We start from the raw sequence: 18,144 nt of genomic DNA, 5'->3' as shown, positions 1-18,144 counted from the left end.
ATCTGAGTTGTAGAATTTTAAAGAAAGTAGATATTAATTTTTGATGTTTTAGCTTGAATTGAGGCACATTTGTGCAAGCTAAATTGTCCTTAAAATCATCATCTAGATAATATTTATTATTTACTGATGTAAAATAAAGCTATAAAAAGTAAAGGTAAGAAAATTGAAATAGATACCTGCCAAATGCTTAGCATATGAGCAAACTACACAAGAGATTGATTTTCCCCTTTTACTGAGGATGAAACGCAGGGTCTCACACACAGGTTCCTTGGTACTAGTCTGCATTAATACTAACTGAGTGATTGATGATTCTGAGGCACCATTATTGCTTCAGTCATGTTGGGCTGATCTTGATTTTCAGTCATAATCACCTGTGGGATTTCATATATGTTTTTCCATATACACACTCCAGAATAAGTAGAAAGTTAATTCTACAGAGATGTTATGTTGTCTCTTGGGAGGATAATGATGAAACATAACAAAACCTACTTTACAGAAGTGTTCAGTTTTCAAAGTCATTTTGCACTTACTTTCTCAGTCAATTGTTTAAAAGCTGTGCAAAAATATTATTGAGTATTTTGCAATTTCTAGAACTTCTGCGTTGGGTGTTATATGCTTGCTCATTGTACAGAGTCGTAACGAACGGGATGTCATGCACCCTGGTAGGAACTCGACATTGATCAAGGTGAACTTCCTCTCCCAGCCTTTGTTGAGCAGGGATTCCTGTGCTAGTCAGGATCCTGCTCCACCTAGGGTAGAGTGCTCAGAGTGAAGGTGAAGTTCATTGTTCCTCCAGGTCTACGAATGCCTGAATTAAGCAGGTGACTCACCCAGCTGCCCGAGCAGTGGAGCCAACACACAAGGAACAGCCAGACCAGTTCCCCAGAACACATTCTGGAACTTGGGGAGGGTCTTGCCTGAAACATTTAAACACTGGGTCCCCCAATAAACCACGAGACTTTGAACAGCTGGTGTTGTCTTAGTCTTTGTTCCTTTCGCCGCGCCCCCCTCCTGCCCCCATCTCTCCCCAGCTTCTCTTCCAGGGACCCAGTTCGCTGTAACTGCGGGCTGTTACAACTCATGATCATGGAAACTGCTTATACCCATAGCCCATTCATTCGCTCTTTGTTTCATTACTGGATTTATATCATTCTTCATATTTTATGTACTCTATCAGGTCCCCAAGTCTCCCCTGCCTCCTAATTTCTATCTCAATTCTATCTGAATATAGACATGCAAAAGTTGAGAGCAGACAAGGTTCAGACTGGCACTGAATTTGCATTTGAACACTTTATTTGGTGAACCCATAAGTGCTGGTTACCTCAGCTCCAGAGAAACTTTTTTTACCTTGACTTCAGCTATGGGACTGTGGTGGTTTGAATATGCTTGGCCCAGCACTATTAGGAGGTGTGACATTGCTGGAATAGGTGTGGACTTGTTAGAGGAAGTGTGTCACTGTGGAGGTGGGTTTTGAGAGCTTCCTCCTAGCTGCTTGAGAAGGTCAGTCTTCTCCTGTGTGCCTTCAGAACAAGATATAGAACTCTCAGCTCTTGCGGCACCATGGTTGCCTGGACACTGCCCTGCTTCTTGCCGTGGTAAAAATGGAAACCCTAACAAATCAAGAGCAGACTTGAGCTCTAAAAAGCTAGAGACCTTTTAAGAAGTGCCTGACACTACCTCCATCTTTTTACTCCTGAATTTTCATGTTGCCGAGACCTGCATATCATTTCACATCAGGAAATTAAAATTATCAGTTACATATCTTATCACTAATATCAATGTTTTAAATTAGAAAATTTTCAGGGCTTGGAATTTCAGCAAGAAACAAGGTAATGGAGAGGCAGGGATTTTTGTCATACTGATTTACTGACCATTCAGAAAAAGCAACTTAAGTACTATCTATAGCATTATTTAGGGCGTTTATTTATGTTACCCATGTCATTATCACCCACATAGTTAATACTAATGACTAATGTAGACTGGTGCCAAAGAATTCTATTACAAAGGCTATGATGGGCAGAACATTTAGCTCAATGGAGAGTGCCCGGGGGTGAGGTCCTGGATTTGATCTCAGAATAAGCAGGAAAAATCAAACAACACTGTGATCCTACAACTGTGTTTTAACACATGTATATAAAACATAGGGAAACTTACTTCTTGTGTGTTAGTCACCCTCTTCTCCTCAATTTCTGAAAGAGAGGTTGATACATAATTAGAAATGTAATTGTCTTCCTTATAACTGCATGCTAATCTTTTCAAAAACACATATAGAAACATTTTAACCAATTGCCATATGCTTACATAAACAACTGTAAGGTAGACCTGAGACAGGTGGGGTGACAGGTGAGCTGTGTCCTGAGAGATTCTCCTCCCAAAAGTGCAAGAGAACACATGGGAAAACCCTGCACTTGACAACCCAGATTGCTAGCCTTCAGCCAGAGGGGACACCAGGGAAACGACTCAGATCTGTGACTATGTCAAGACACGCACATTCCGTTTTCATCTATTTTCCTGCATTTCCCAACAACTTTAGGATATTGCTGTTCAAGAGTCTTCAAAGTTGTCACAGGCAAGCCCTGATTTCACTGTCAGCTTGATCCCCATGACTCCTAAGAGAGCAACAGCCCCCCTTCCACTCGGCTCTATACAGAACCAGCAACTGCCAAACCTTTCTCTTTTTTTTATTGATATATTTTTTATTTACATTTCAAATGATTTCCCCTTTTTTGGGTCCCCACTCCCTGCACATCCCATAAGCCCCGCTTCCGTCCCCCTGTTCTTCTATCCACCACTTCCCACTTCCCTGTTCTGGAATTCCCCTATACTCTTGCACTGAGTCTTTCCAGAAGGGCCACTCCTCCATTCTTTTTGGACATCATTTAATTTGTGGATTATGTCCTGGGTATTCAAAGTTTCTAGGCTAATATCCACTTATCAGTGAGTGCATACCATGATTGATCTTTTGAGACTGGGTTGCCTCACTTAGTATGATATTCTCCAGCTCCATCCATTTGTCTAAGAATTTCATGAATTCATTGTTTCTAATGGCTGAATAGTACTCCATTGTGTAAATATACCACATTTTTTGTATCCATTCCTCCATTGAAGGACACCTAGGTTCTTTCCAGCTTCTGGCTACTACAAATAGGGCTGCTATGAACATAGTGGAGCATGTGTCCTTATTGCATGCTGAAGAATCCTCTGGATATATGCCCAGGAGTGGTATAACAGGGTCCTCAGGAAGTGTCATGCCCAGTTTTCTGAGGAACCGCCAGACTGATTTCCAAAGTGGTTGCACCATCTTGCAATCCCACCAGCAGTGGAGGGGTGTTCCTCTTTCTCCACATCCTCACCAACACCTGCTGTCTTCTGAGTTTTTGACCTTAGCCATTCTGACTGGTGTGAGGTGAAATCTCAGGGCTGTTTTGATTTGCATTTCCCTAATGATTAATGATGTTGAACATTTCTTAAGGTGTTTCTCCGCCATCCGAAGTTCTTCATGTGAAAATTCTTTGTTTAGCTCCGTACTCCACTTTTTAATGAGGTTATTTGTTTCTCTGGGTTCTACTTTCTTGAGTTCTTTGTATATATTAGATATTAGCCCTCTGTCAGATTTAGGGTTGGTGAAGATCCTTTCCCAGTCTGTTGATTGACGTTTTGTCCTTTTGACGGTGTCCTTTGCCTTACAGAAACTTTGTAGTTTTATGAGGTCCCATTTGTCAATTCTTGATCTTAGAGCATAAGCTATTGGTGTTCTATTCAGGAACTTTTGCCCTGTGCCCATGTCCTCCAGGGTCTTCCCCAGTTTCTTTTCGATTAGTTTCAGTGTGTCAGGTTTTATGTGGAGGTCCTTGATCCATTTGGAGTTGAGCTTGGTACAAGGAGATAAAAATGGATCGATGCACATTCTTCTGCATGCTGACTGCCAATTGAACCAGCACCACTTGTTGAAAAGACTATCTTTTTTCCACTGGATACTTTCCGCTCCTTTGTCGAAGACCAAGTGACCATAGGTGTGTTGGTTCATTTCTGGGTGTTCAATCCTATTCCATTGATCCGCTTGCCTGATATTGTACCAATGCCATGCAGTTTTTATCACTATTGCTCTGTAGTAGAGTTTAAAGTCTGGGATACTGAATCCCCTTGAAGTTCTTTTACTGTTTTAGCTATCCTGGGTTTTTTGTTATTCCAGATGAATTTGAGAATTGCTCTTTCTAGCTCTATGAAGATCTGGGTTGGGGTTTTTATGGGGATAGCATTGAATCTGTAGAGCGCCTTTGGCAAGATGGCCATTTTAACTATATTAATCCTGTCAATCCACGAGCAAGGAAGATTATTCCATTTTCTGAGATCTTCTTCGATTTCCTTCTTCAGAGATCTGAAGTTCTTGTCATATAGGTCTTTCACTTGTTTGGTAAGAGTCACCCCAAGATACTTTATGCTGTTTGTAGCTATTGTGAAGGGGGTCATTTCCCTAATTTCTTTCTCAGTCTGCTTATCCTTTGAATATATAAAGGCTACTGATTTGCTTGCGTTGATTTTGTAGCCGGCCACTTTGCTGAAGTTGTTTATCAGCTGTAGGGGTTCTCTAGTAGAGTTTTTAAGGTCACTTAAGTATACGATCATATCATCTGCAAATAGTGATAGTTTGACTTCTTCCTTTCCAATTTGTATCCCTTTGACTTCCTTATGTTGTCTAATTGCTCTAGCTAGGACTTCAAGAACTATATTGAAAAGATATAGAGAGAGAGGGCAGCCTTGTCTAGTCCCTGATTTTAGTGGGATTGCTTCAAGTTTCTCTCCATTTAGTTTGATGTTGGCTACCGGTTTGCTGTATATTGCTTTTACTATGTTTAGATATGGGCCTTGAATTCCTGTCCTTTCCAAGACTTTTAGCATGAAAGGATGCTGAATTTTGTCAAATGCTTTTTCAGCATCTAGTGAAATGATCATGTGTTTTTTTTCTTTGAGTTTGTTTATGTAGTGAATTGCATTTATGGATTTCCTTATATTGAACCATCCCTGCATCCCTGGGATGAAGCCTACTTGATCATGTTGGATGATCGTTTTATGTGTTCTTGGATTCGGTAGACAAAAATTTAATTTAGTATTTTTGCATCGATATTCTTTCATCCCAAAGCAAAAGAATATACCTTTTTCTCAGCACCTCATGGCACCTTCTCCAAAATAGATCATATAGTTGATCACAAGACAGACCTCAACAAATATAAGAAGACTGAAATAATCCCATGCCTCCTATCAGATCACTATGGAGTAAATGTGGTCTTTATTAACAGTAAAAACAACAGAAAGCCCACATACACATGGAAACTGAACAATACTCTACTCAATGATACCTTGGTCAAGGAAGAAATAAAGAAAGATATCAAAGATTTCTTAGAATTTAATGAAAATGAAGGCACAACATACACAAATCTATGGGACACAATGAAAGCAGTGCTAAGAGGAAAACTCATAGCTTTGATTGCCTCCAAAAAGAAACTTGAGAGAGCATACACTAGAAGATTAATGGAACAACTGAAAGCCCTGGAACAAGAAGAAGCTAATTCACCCAGGAGGAGAAGAAGACAGGAAATCATCAAACTCAGGGCTGAAATCAATCAAGTAGAATCCAAGAGAACCATACAAAGAATCAACAAGACCAAAAGCTGGTTCTTTGAAAAAATCAACAAGATAGATAAACCCTTAGCCAGACTAACCAAAGGGCACAGAGAAAGTATCCAAATTAACAAAATTAGAAATGAAAACGGAGATATTACAACAGAAACCGAGGAAATTCAAAAAATCATCAGATCCTACTACAAAAACCTGTACTCAACACAACTGGAGAATCTGGAGGAAATGGACATTTTCTTAGACAGATACCAATTACCAAAATTAAACCAGGATCAAATAGACCATCTAAAGAGACCCATAACCCCTAAAGAAATAGAAGGGGTCATAGATAGGCTTCTGAGCAAAAAAAAAGCACAGGACCAGGTGGTTTCAGTGCAGAATTCTATCAGACCTTCAAAGAAGACTTAACACCAATACTCTTCAAACTTTTCCACCAAATAGAAACAGAAGGAACACTACCCAACTCCTTCTTCGAAGCCACTATTACACTGTTACCAAAACTACACAAAGATCCAACTAAGAAAGAGAATTTCAGGCCAATTTCCCTTATGAATATCGATGCAAACCTTTCTTATGAGAATGTTCAGAGCCTTCTCACAGGCTAGACAGAGAGGAATTGAGGGGAGGGAGGGGGAGATCATATCTACCACTCCACAGAGGTGTGTTTGGGGTTGAGAGTCTTTATTTCCTCCTCATTTTATTTAGATTCTTGACCCTATTGATCCTTCCCTATTCTTTATGTTAGTCTAATAACCATACAGACTAATCTAATGGTCCAAAGCTGAATGAGGAATTTGCCTAAGAATATCAACAACTTAAATGATCGAGTACAAAATTAACCCTGGAAAATCAGTAGCTCTCCTATATACAAATGGCAAACAGAGTGAGAAAGAAATCAGGGAAATAACACCTTTCATAATATCCTCAAATAATATAAAATACTTTGGGATAATGATAACCAAGCAAGTGAAAGACTTGTATGATTAAAAACTTGAAGATATTGAAGAAAAAGAATTGAAGAAAAATCAGAAGATGGAAAGTTCCGCCATGTTCGTGAATTGGTAGGATTAATACCACAAAAATGGCCATCTTACAAAAGGCAGTCTACAGATTCAACCTAGGCTCAGATAGGGCTGGATGTACCATTTGGTTACCCAGAGCTACCTATAGGTAGTAAACAATTGTCTTTCTAGAAATGAGTATGCATGTTTCCATGTATATTTATGTATTCTTTGTTAAATAACAACACTGGAAAGCTTCAATGTATCAGTGTAGAAAGTTCTGCTATCACATTTTCATGAAATGCCACATGTAATCCACTGTAGCAATGCCACCAGCACAATGGCGGTTTGTAATGCTAAATGACCACCTTGATCAACCTTGGGTTTATGATCTAGGGCATTCCAATATTTGAGCTAGTATCTAATCTTGCATTTTCAACATCCAAATGAGCTCTAATTATTCACTTTGAACATTTTTTTTTACTTTCTCATAAGACACATTAAAAGCATATCTTTCCAGTAAGAACTATATTCATTGCATACTTAAATAAGACTTTAATTGATATTGTTGTTATGGTGACAAACTTCACTTTGTTGTAAAAGCAAAGATGGGAAAAAAACCTCAATCCTATATCTCCATCTTGAAAGTAAAGAATTAATATTAAGTAGCTTCAAATCAAAGGGACTCACACATAGGTAAAAATGTTCAAAAACATGTTACAGATGTTTTAAAATTCACTGATGATTTATCTTTCTTCTTAGGTTGCTGTTGAATTGGGGAGAATAATCCTTCCTACCCTCCTAACACCTCATATAAACTCACAGTGTCTGCTCATAGGACACATTTACAAGAAAAATAAAGACAAACACAGTGTTCCTAATAATTTTTACCATGGAAGTTGTCACCAACAAAGGAGACCCATAAAAACACATTCAAGTCTTGCCAGCCCTCTGTAATATCATAATGACATTTATAGTGACCACATGTTCTCTTCCAGACTACAAATTGTGAGCCCCATGGCCAACTTTGGCAATTTTCAGGAATACTAGAACTCCAATAAAATATGTGAAGAGATCCTTGTATTCAAATATTGTCAAACTTGCTCAGTAATCAGAAAAATAACATTACTTTTGGGTACACTTGAACAAAATAAATTTGTAATTGATGAGAAGCTTTCTAGATGGTTATTCCTAATTAAAAACTACAAAATTTGGTGGCTAGAGATATACTTGCAGTTAAGAGCATGTGATGCTCTGTTCTAAGGACCAGTGTTTATATCTAGTACTGATGTCTGGTGACTCAGAATTCCTATAACTTTAGCTCCAAGAGATCTAATGTCTCCTTCTGGCCAGTATAATCATACACTCACACAGACACAGACACAAAGACACACATGTAGAAGCACTGACACAGATACACACATAGACACAGACTCACTTTCACATGTAGTCATTTACACACACATATAGACACACACAGTCACAAACATAGAGTCACACACATACAGACACAAACCAACACAGACACACACATAGACATATAGAAACACAGAAACACATACACATACACAAATCATATTAAAGTTATTAATTTCTGGAAAGATTTACAGAGTTTTTACTCTTAATCCTCTTCTCTTTCAATAGTCAAATGCCTGTAAGCATCATCATGATAAGTGATTCAAAATGGAATCAGGAAAAATAAGGATCTTTGACTTTGCTCTGAGTTTCTGGAGACTGGGAAGAAATCAAAATCAAGGTGTGTGTGTGTGTGTGTGTGTACATAAACATATATATTTATGAGAAATTCATATAAATTCACATACATGTATATGAAAAATCTAAGATTGTAAAATCATATTTAAAATACTCTGATAGAATTAGTCTCATGAACCAATTAAAACCAAAAAGAAATGAATGATTTATGCAGGGCATCTCCTGCACAATAGCACTAGTTTATAAATAGAAGGCTCTGGTGGAGACAGATACAATTTCTTAGGCTAAACTCAAAAGATGCAGACTCCTGATGTATTTAGATAAACAGGGTCACTTGAGCCTTTACTTTTAGCAGCTATTTTAGAAATGCAAATGGGAAAAGTCAGTTCAGACAAAATTGGAGAACTTAGAGTAAAAACAGTATTGCAAAATGATGTGCTAAAGACTTTTCCTGTTCAAAGGGAAGAGCAGTGACCAGCTAACCATACCAAGAAATGACTGGAAAGATGAAGCCATGGTCAGAGGGAGTCAAACAACTCTAGGGACCTGAAACATTAAAAGTAACAAGCAAAAGCACAAAAGAATAAGCAGATGAGAAGCCGGGTCCAAATGTCTCTGGAATCTAGAAATAGGGAGAAGCAGCTGGAATTTCCAGAGCATCTGTACACAGAGTGACTTCCTGTGTGAAAGAAACAACAGCCAGACTTGCAGCCTGGTATCAAGAATGCACAATTTGTACTTAATCTGGGAAAAACCTCCTACACACATATCCAGGGCAAGACAGGCAGCAAAGTTGCCATGGATGACTTCAAAGGAACTGGAATAGAAACACCGATCCTAATAGGCTGCTTAATTTTCTCTCCTTGAGATGTGAAATGCTGCTTGAAATAAGGGCATGTCACCTCACTAAACTAGAGCCAGGTTCCATATTAATTATACCATCAGGTGGCATGAGAGAAGTTAGCATGACCAATCATAACACAGGTAGGCAGAATTCATTAAAATAGGACTGAATTTCTTAAAACCACTACGTGTGTGTCTGTGTGTGTGTGTGTGTGTGTGTGTGTGTGTGTGTGTGTGTGAGTGATTACAGGACCAGCAGATAACAGTGATAGTCACTTGTCACAGCATTTCCTTAGTATTATCTAAACATACCTCACAATGATGGGGACACACATATACTCCAGTGTGAGGAAGACAGACAGAGAGAGAGAGACAGAGACAGAGACAGAGACAGAGACAGGGACAGAGACAAAGACTCAGACAGAAGGGGGCAAAGACAGAGACAGAGACAGACAAAGACACAGAGACACACAGAGACAGACAGAGACAGGTGGGGAAAGAGAGAGAAAGAGACAGAGATAGAGACAGAGAGACAGAGAGAGAAGAGATGAATACTCCTACCCTAGCAGGAGGAAGAAAACTGAATTTTTTTCCAATATTATTTTCTTCCTGTTACACTGATATCCGTTTGTGTGATCATCTATCATGAGTTAATCCTTTAAAATTGAGCCTTAAAAAAAAGATAAAATAAGTTCCTGGAATGAGGGACTTTGAGTGGAAATAAAAGCTATCATTTAAATCGCTAACATTTCTGTGAAACAAAGTCACTTAACACCATTGACTTTGAACAAATTCATCATTAAAATTATAATTCTATAGTAGATAATTTAAGATCTACTATATAAGATCTTAAATCTTATCACAAAATACAAGAACATATGTAATGTTTATAATTATGTCAATCTCAAAAATAGTTTATGAAAAATTAGTAATCAATCTAGAATATCATATTTATACCCTTATAACCCCAAACAAATGCCTAAATGCCTAAATTTACATAATGGTAATGGATTTGAGGATGTTACTAGTTAGCTATCCTGCTAGTTAGTAATCCTGCTCCTGTTAAATAACATTGAATAATATTGTGTCTTCTAAGGCAAGAATATTCTTCTAGGTTTCTAAAGTTTCTACATACTTTAATAACAAAGCTTGAAGTGCATTTTAGAAGTCCTGTAGATTTAAAAAGAATGAATATAATAATTTCTTGACTGATTATTTTTGTCAGTGAAGATCCCTAAACTCGTGAGTTATATGTGTGCTCTATAGTATATGTATGCTATACAATATGTATATATGTAATTGTATATATAGTTATATATGTTTGGGTCAAAATAAATTTATAAAATTATTTTTGTTGCTACTTCAAATTTTAATTTTGCTACTATTGTGAATCATAATGTAAATATCCAAAATACAGGATATTTGATATGTGACCCCTATGAAAGGATCATCTGAGTCCCAAAGGGGTTGTGTCCCCCATGTTGAGAATCACTGGTTTAGAAATAGGAGGGGGCTGAGGAGACGGTGCAGGTGTAACATGCATGTTACTAAGCAACAGTTCAGTTCAGATCCTCAGTACCCAGGCAAGGGTTCTGGGCACAGCTGAGCAAGTCTGTAACCTAGCACTGTGGAGGCAGAAACAGGTAGATCCCTAGAACTCACTGGCTAACCCAGTTCATTGAGAAAGCCAGTGTCCAATATAAGGCAGGGACCAACTAAGTAAAACAACACACACACACACACACACACACACACTGGAGAGTATCTCACCCACACATGGTCTGGAACACAGGATATTTCACATTCATCCTAAATGCTAATTTCTTTCTGAATATGAATATGGCAATATGTTCCTGAATTATTACTGATTAGGAAAGTGTGCTGTAAATTCATATGCGCACATCTAGTAGCAATGCTCAAGACGTTTTTCAGTTTTATGTCCAATCCTCTCTAGGAAATAGAATTACCTAAGCTAGCAGCAAACTTGGATGTGCCTCTAAATCCTTGGCATATTTTTTCACTAGCTTCTTGTTTTGACCTTTGCTAGCATGACTAAAAGTTAGTTTTATTTTATCTGAGAATGGGACTTCAAAGACCAACTTATAGTTGTGTGTGTGTGTGTGTGTGTGTGTGTGAGGCTCAATTACAAGGAGACTGGTGCTTTGTTTGGCAGTCTCTAAAGGAATTTACCATCAGATCGCTGAAAATGGCACTGAAATCTAAATCGTCCCCTTTTAGCTGATTCTCTCTTTCCTTCCACACATTTGAGGATGAGACATCCTTCTAAAGACCTCAGGAACCAGTAAACCTGTGTGACTAAACAATAAAAAACGGAGGCAAGGGTGGGCAGGGACTCCACAGAAGGCTTTATGTCTACAAGTTCAGGATAGAGCGGCACAGTGAGTTTCCCGTGCTGTATAGGAATAAACCAAGGGCAAATGAGGGGCGGTATTGCACTGCTGAGCACACCTGAGGCCGTTATGTGTGTCATCAGCCTTGTGGTTCTAGAGTAGTATCCTGGTTTAGAGAAAGCATGCTTAGAGTCCTGGCTACATCTACCCTGCATTTATTACAAGATGCCAAGGACTGAACTGACTGCTGGATACGTCTTCACAACAGGACTAGGTAGAGTAGGTCTCTCTTTAGGCAGCCATGGTGACCTCTCTGGCGTCCCCAGCTCTCCCACTTCCCATTGCCAGCCTTAGTCCTTAGCCCTTTGACTGGAACCCTGGCCCGTCCTCCTGGAGGCATGTTATTCAGGGCATTGAATGGAGCCACGAGGCAGTGGTTTCTTGTATGTTCTCTTCTATGCTCTCAATTTTTTTTTTGTCACAACTGGGGTCCAAATTGAAACCACCAGAGCAGTGAATTTATGTGCAGTGGGAAGGAAGGGAGATGTAGAGAAAATAAACCGCGAAGCCCAGCTCCAGCCTGAGGTGCCAAGCGCCACTCGGCCGTATTTTCTCTTCAGCGTTACTTCCAGCTCTCATTTTTTTTTAAAGTTGTAGATAATCTCATTACCAAATCAATTTCTTCCCCAGAGTCCTCTATAAAATAAGGGCCTTTTTTTCAGGTGGTCTTTAAGGGCCACCCAATAAGACCAGCGTGTACTCTATGGACTGTCAGTACCAATGAGAAGAAAATGGCAAAGAACCCCTCAAGATGATGTAGAGCATTCAGGCACTGTTGTCTTATGACTCCAAATCTTTCTGCTCACCTGTCTCATTTTCTGTAGCTGCTTTCCAGCAGATGAACGGAAAACAGAAAAGGCAGAGCCTCTGAAGTCCCCAGAACACACTTTCATGTGTCTTCCTGATGTTTATGAGTTTAGTTTCTTTTATTAAGTATTAGTTATCCTCCCCACTCAGATTCCTGGAGGACCTACGGCTGCGTCATCTTCTATCTCATCGGGCTTTAAGGCCCTTTTTACTTATCTTTTTATTGTTTTATTTTTTTTTCAAGTTTGAGTTTGAATTTGTCACATTTCTTCCAGGAAAACAATTTTATTTGGTAGCAATTTTAAATGGCAACGTGATAAAACAAAAACAAAAACAAAAACCTCCATGGAAATAAAGAATGAAATAATCAATAATAAAATATAGATTTTTTTATATTAATGTAATACATCAACATAAAGATAATTCTCTGATGTTCTGGGAAATGTAGAGAAATCAGTGGAGTAGCTATAAATAAGAATTCAATATCATTCAATACTGTGTTTTGTACCATTTTTAGCTATAGTCTCTTTCAAATAGTCATAATTTGAGTAATTGTGGTTTAAGGCATTTTGAATCATTACTGTTTTACCTGCCTTCTACTTAAAATAGCACACCACTATTTGTTTTTAACAGAATTCCCAAATGAAGTCCACTGGCTGGCTGTGAGCAGAAATGGCTGTGCAGGCCAGCATTGGGGGTGGAGATGGTGGCTTTTGGAGAACACCCACTTTCCTTCCCTATGAGACATGGGACAGTGCAGCTGGAATAGAACTGACTGTTCACCAATATTTGGGACAGTGATTTCTGTTTCCATGCCAGAGAAATGCTTCCTCTTTTCCCCAATAGGTTGCTAACACTGCCAGTGATTTACTGAACCTTCTTTGAGATCTTCATAAAATGTAATCACTTTCCATTTCTAGAGAAGATAATACCATACCAGCAAATACCCAATTTTTTAATTTATTATACATTTTATTTCTTGTCATGAATTTCCATTTCTAATTTGAATTGATGAACAATTTTGGGGGCTACAACTCATAAATAGAATCTCTAAGCACAGAAATACACCTGTATATGTGTGACCACACAGATACACAAACAGATGCTGGACATACACAGGAAAAAGAAAAAAGATACCTGACAGGTAGCACGACGCTTTTCAGCTTTTTAAGAAAGATTCAGGACAAAGGGTAAAAAGTTTCAACTGCATAGGATAAATGACTCCAAAAAACTAAGGTACAACTTAAGAACATGGTTAATATTCTTATTCGGGTAGTTTACCAAAGAAAGTAGATTTTTTTGGTGCTCTGAGAGAGAGAGAGAGAGAGAGAGAGAGAGAGAGAGAGAGAGAGAGGATGAAGGAAAGGGAAGAAGATAGATGCAAGGGAAAACATCAGTGACCAGAATTCGGTTTTCAGGAATTATCCCTGAGGTAATCCTGGACTGCAGAAGCCATCCAGTCTGGATATGATAGCAGTATTCAGGCAATGGGTGATGAATCATTGAATCAGGCTGGAGAAATGTTTTAAGAGAAAGAATGGCCAAACTTTGCCTACTGGCTGAATGGGTTGGGGGGATGCAGGGACCAGCAACAAAAGACAGGGGCTTCACAATCACATCCAGGATTGGGGTAGGATTTTGAATTTTCTTGAAATTGTCGCTTTCAAGGTGATTATTGATTATACAAGCAGGAAAAAAAAAGCCATGGTCAGGACTGAAAGCCCAGTAGAAGACAGAAAGAGAAGATAGAGAGCTAAGACAAAGGCAGAGAGGTAGAGAAAAAGGGCTTGGTAGAAAAGCTGCCTGTGTAACCACACAGTTCAAGGAAAGGCAAAAAAAAAAAAAAAAAAAAAAAAAAAAAAAAAAAAAAAAAAAAAAAAGCCAGACCCATAAAGGCAGAAGAGTAGCCACGGGGGAGACTGGAAGCTTCCCTGATGACCTCCATGGAGAGTCATTTCCCAGAGTGCACCTGGATCTGCTCGGAGCCAGCACTCGCTTTTAGAATATGTGGCGCATGCTCAAAGCATCGCTGCAGCATCTACTGTCTACGCAGATCATTACATATGGTACCTGGCCTTGTATGTGATACGAAATATGGGTGCTCAAAGGAATGACGTTGTAGCACGTTAATCAAACATTGTAGCTTGTGTTCCTGCTTACGTTACGGTTCCGCCCATAACAGCCATGCTTCAGATCTTTGGAGCAAGCTTGGCAGAAGGTCAAGGGTGTCATAAGATTCTTTGGAAATCAGTTCTTACTAAATAAAATGTTAGCGGTTCAAGAAAAATAATGTGAGAACAGATGGCCCAAATTTACTTCCACACACATGAATCTGAACATAAAGTGGTTGACCAAACACATTTCACATTCCTCCAAATAGAACTCTATGAATATTAAATTGAAAGAAAAATGCCAAGCAGCGTTTCTGCTTTTCTTGTACTTGGCCATTTTCCTTAATACTCATTTTCTTTCCAGATTTGTCTATTGTTTTGGGTTGCCTATGCAAATTTAAGGTCAAGGGGAATGTCTTAATATAAATATTTTCATTTTCATTTTTTAAAAATTATTTCTTGTCTCTCGCATCTTTCAACCTTCTCCAGATTTTTATAATGGCTAAAATTAAACAATTGAAAAACAAAACAACCTTTTGATTTATCTCCAGTCAATAGGGGCGATGCCCTGCTTCTTCTTCTTCAGTTAATATCCTCCAGTTCCTCAATATTGTTGATGTGACTTGTCATCTGCCTTGTTTGACATTGTGATGCTCCATCTTTAAAGTTAGTATGAACTAAGGTTCTCAGGAGAAAAAGCCATACCTATTTTAAAGATTCCGCAAAGCTGATTTTAAAGATTCCACAAAGCTCGGAATTCTGGGAGTATAGAGTTGAAATTTGCAGATCCAGGACTAAATAATATAGGGATTTCTTCAATCTTACTAATAGCTGTTCACTGCTTCATTAAGCATCTCTCTGTCTTCCCTAATACCCTATCATGTGGAAATTTTTGAAATGTGTTAAAAAATCTAGCTTCTATCACTACAAAAACCAGGACTGCCATCACATAGCATCTGAAACCTATAGCAGAGATTTCCCACTGAGCTGTAACCCATCTATCCGATGGTCTCACCCACATATTTGAAAAATTCCTTTATTTATGACTTTTTTTCTGCCTTATAACTATGAAACTGTTTCCACATTAAAATGTGGTATTTGGACAATCTGAATAAGCCATGTACCAGAGGCATGATCACTCATATTTGACTTAGAAATAAAATATCTCCTTTTGCTTTTGGGGTATGAGTTGTTTTGCAGTGACACTGAGAAGAACTGAATGCATTCCATATCAAGCTACAGGTATTCTAATTCTGTTATGGAAGTAAAAGAACACATGCATTTGTTCATGGTAAACCCACATATCTTTCCTTTCTTCTTAGAGAACTCTGTCTCTAAAAAAAACACATACAGGCAGAGAGGATGCTCCTAAAACATTTGCAGCCAGCAAGGGACTGGATCCAAGAGACAAGATCTTCAAACACCCATTCTTCAAGTGAAAACCAGTCGAGGCGATGATCACCCTCCATTTCTTCAGTTCGATAACTCTAGTAAGACATCCTCTATGCTTTTCATAGCATCTCAGCACAATAAAGCCTTCATCCCACACCAATGAAATCACTAGAGTTTCTTTCCCTTCTTTGTCATGCTCTCTCTTACTTTTTAGGATTATACCACAAATAAACCACTTTCATACAATTTCTTTTTCCAAATCTTTGCTCCAGATACTTCACTTGATCTTCAAGGAAGCATAAGTATAGGAAAGGAAAAGACACCTTGACTCAGACCACCAGAAGTCCATTATTGGGAAATATGGAATAAAACACAGTAAAAACCACACATCCCATCTAAAGAACACGGGTGAACACACTGCCAACTAAACTCCACATACTGCAAAACTAACAAAGACAAAGTACACTTAATCAGATATTATCAGAAAATGGGTTCAAATGTAAAGATATCCGGTTCCTGGAAGGGTAGAGGACAAATATAACACAGGGGAGGTGTTTGGTCATGTTTGGTCAGCTTACAGTGATCTGCACTGCTCTGTTGTTGCCCTGGAAGGCTGAGTCAGAAGCCTTTCACATTCAGCCAGAGCAGTCAACTGCTTCTTTAATACCCTGGGATTAACTCTCACCTTTGTGCATTCAGTCTTAGGCAGTTAAACTAACGACCTGATCCTCTTCCCTTGCATATAATTTTCTAGGTGCTCAGCCTATGTAAATGAATGGTAAGTTGTCACTTTGCTCCTGATTCTGTCTAAATCTGCCTTTCCAGCCTTGAAGCATCAACAAGAATTAAAGTTTGAAATGAAAAAAATACTCTATAACCAGAAAGGCTTCCACTGGAATGACTGCTATACAAACCCAGCCACAGAGCCTTCGACCTGTTTGTCCTGTCTGCAAGATGTCCTTGGGTAAAGGTGGTACAGATTTTGTGGAAGTGGTCAACAAATGATTGGTCTAACTTGAGACCCAGATCACAAGAGAAAGCCCATGCTTGGCATTGCCTGGAGGGCCAGGAACCTGAGGATGGATATCCAAGTTTAGACTGCTAGGATAAAGTCAAATGTGACCAGCAAAAAAAAAAAAAAAAAAAAAAAAAAAGGAAGGAAGGAAGGAAGGAAGGAAGGAAGAAAGAAAGAAGGAAAGAAAGAAAGGAAAAGAAAAGAAAGGAAAGGAAAAGAAATGATTTTGCTATACTTGCAGGTCATAGCCTAACTTAATAGTCATCAGAGAGGCTTCATCCAGCAACTGATAGGAGCAGATGCAGAGACACAGAGCCAAAGATCAAGTGGAGCTTAGAGAACTCCATGGAAGAGGAGGAGAAGGAATGTAGGATCCAGAGAGGTCAAGAACACCAGAAGAACATGGTCTACAGAATCAACTAAGCATGGCTCATTAGAGCCCACAGAGATTGAAGAAACAATCAGGGAGCCTGTATGGATTGGACCTTGGTCCTCTATGTCTATGTTATGGCTGTGTATTTTGGTGTTCTTGTGGGACTCCTAACAGGGGGACCAGGGGCTGTCTCTGACTCTTTTGCTTGTTTTTTTGTATCCTTTTCATCCTCCTGGGTTGCCTCATCAAGCCTTAATAAGAGGTATATGGCTAGTCTTACTGCAGTGTGTTTATGCCATGTTTAGTTGGCATCCCTGGGAGGCCTGCTCTTTGCTGAAGAAGAACAGAAGGAGTCTCAGAAAGAGGGGAGGGAGAGGAAAGGGACTGGGAGGAGAAGAAGGAAGGGAAACTGCAGTTGGCGTGCAATATATGAGAGACTAAAATAATAAATAAATTCAAATTTTAACAAATCTGGAGAAAAATACTGAGAGAAGAACAAAATATTAACATGCTTACGGTGGAGTCCTACTGCTTACTTGTGAGGTTAGCAACTTGTAAGTTACAGAATGCATTATAATTCAAAACTATTTTCCATTTTAAAATCACAGTCTTTGTGTGTGATTGCTTTCCTACCCCCAAAATGGGAAAGAGGATCAAAGGCATAATAAAACGAGTGAACATATTATGGATTCCTACAGTGAAATGATTCTGGGCTTGGAAGCCAACTAAGCTTTCTTCCCCCTAGGGGATTTAAAATTGGCAGTAAGAATACCAGGAAGCAAAGTTTTTGCAGAAAAAATATTCACAATTCCTCACAGCAGTTTTTTTTTTTTTTTAATAT

At 38.7% G+C, this 18,144-nt stretch overlaps 1 protein-coding gene across 3 annotated transcripts in view; it reads right to left on the bottom strand.

Annotated features, from left to right (window-relative positions):
* The window catches only part of Ppp1r1c (protein phosphatase 1 regulatory inhibitor subunit 1C), a 113,681-nt gene that overhangs the window by 53,685 nt on the left and 41,852 nt on the right, over positions 1 to 18,144 (bottom strand). For 2 of the 3 annotated variants that reach the window (XM_052182788.1, XM_052182790.1), the window contains exon 3: positions 2,155 to 2,189. The exons of the other annotated variant lie outside the window; for it this stretch is intronic. In XM_052182788.1, coding sequence (XP_052038748.1) covers positions 2,155 to 2,189 — 35 coding nt within the window. The remainder of the gene's footprint in view (positions 1 to 2,154; positions 2,190 to 18,144) is intronic. 3 annotated transcript variants of the gene reach the window in all.

Source organism: Apodemus sylvaticus, chromosome 5 (genome assembly GCF_947179515.1).
Source record: "Apodemus sylvaticus chromosome 5, mApoSyl1.1, whole genome shotgun sequence".
Classification (NCBI taxonomy): domain Eukaryota; kingdom Metazoa; phylum Chordata; class Mammalia; order Rodentia; family Muridae; genus Apodemus; species Apodemus sylvaticus.
This window is presented reverse-complemented; position numbering and strand designations above follow the sequence as displayed.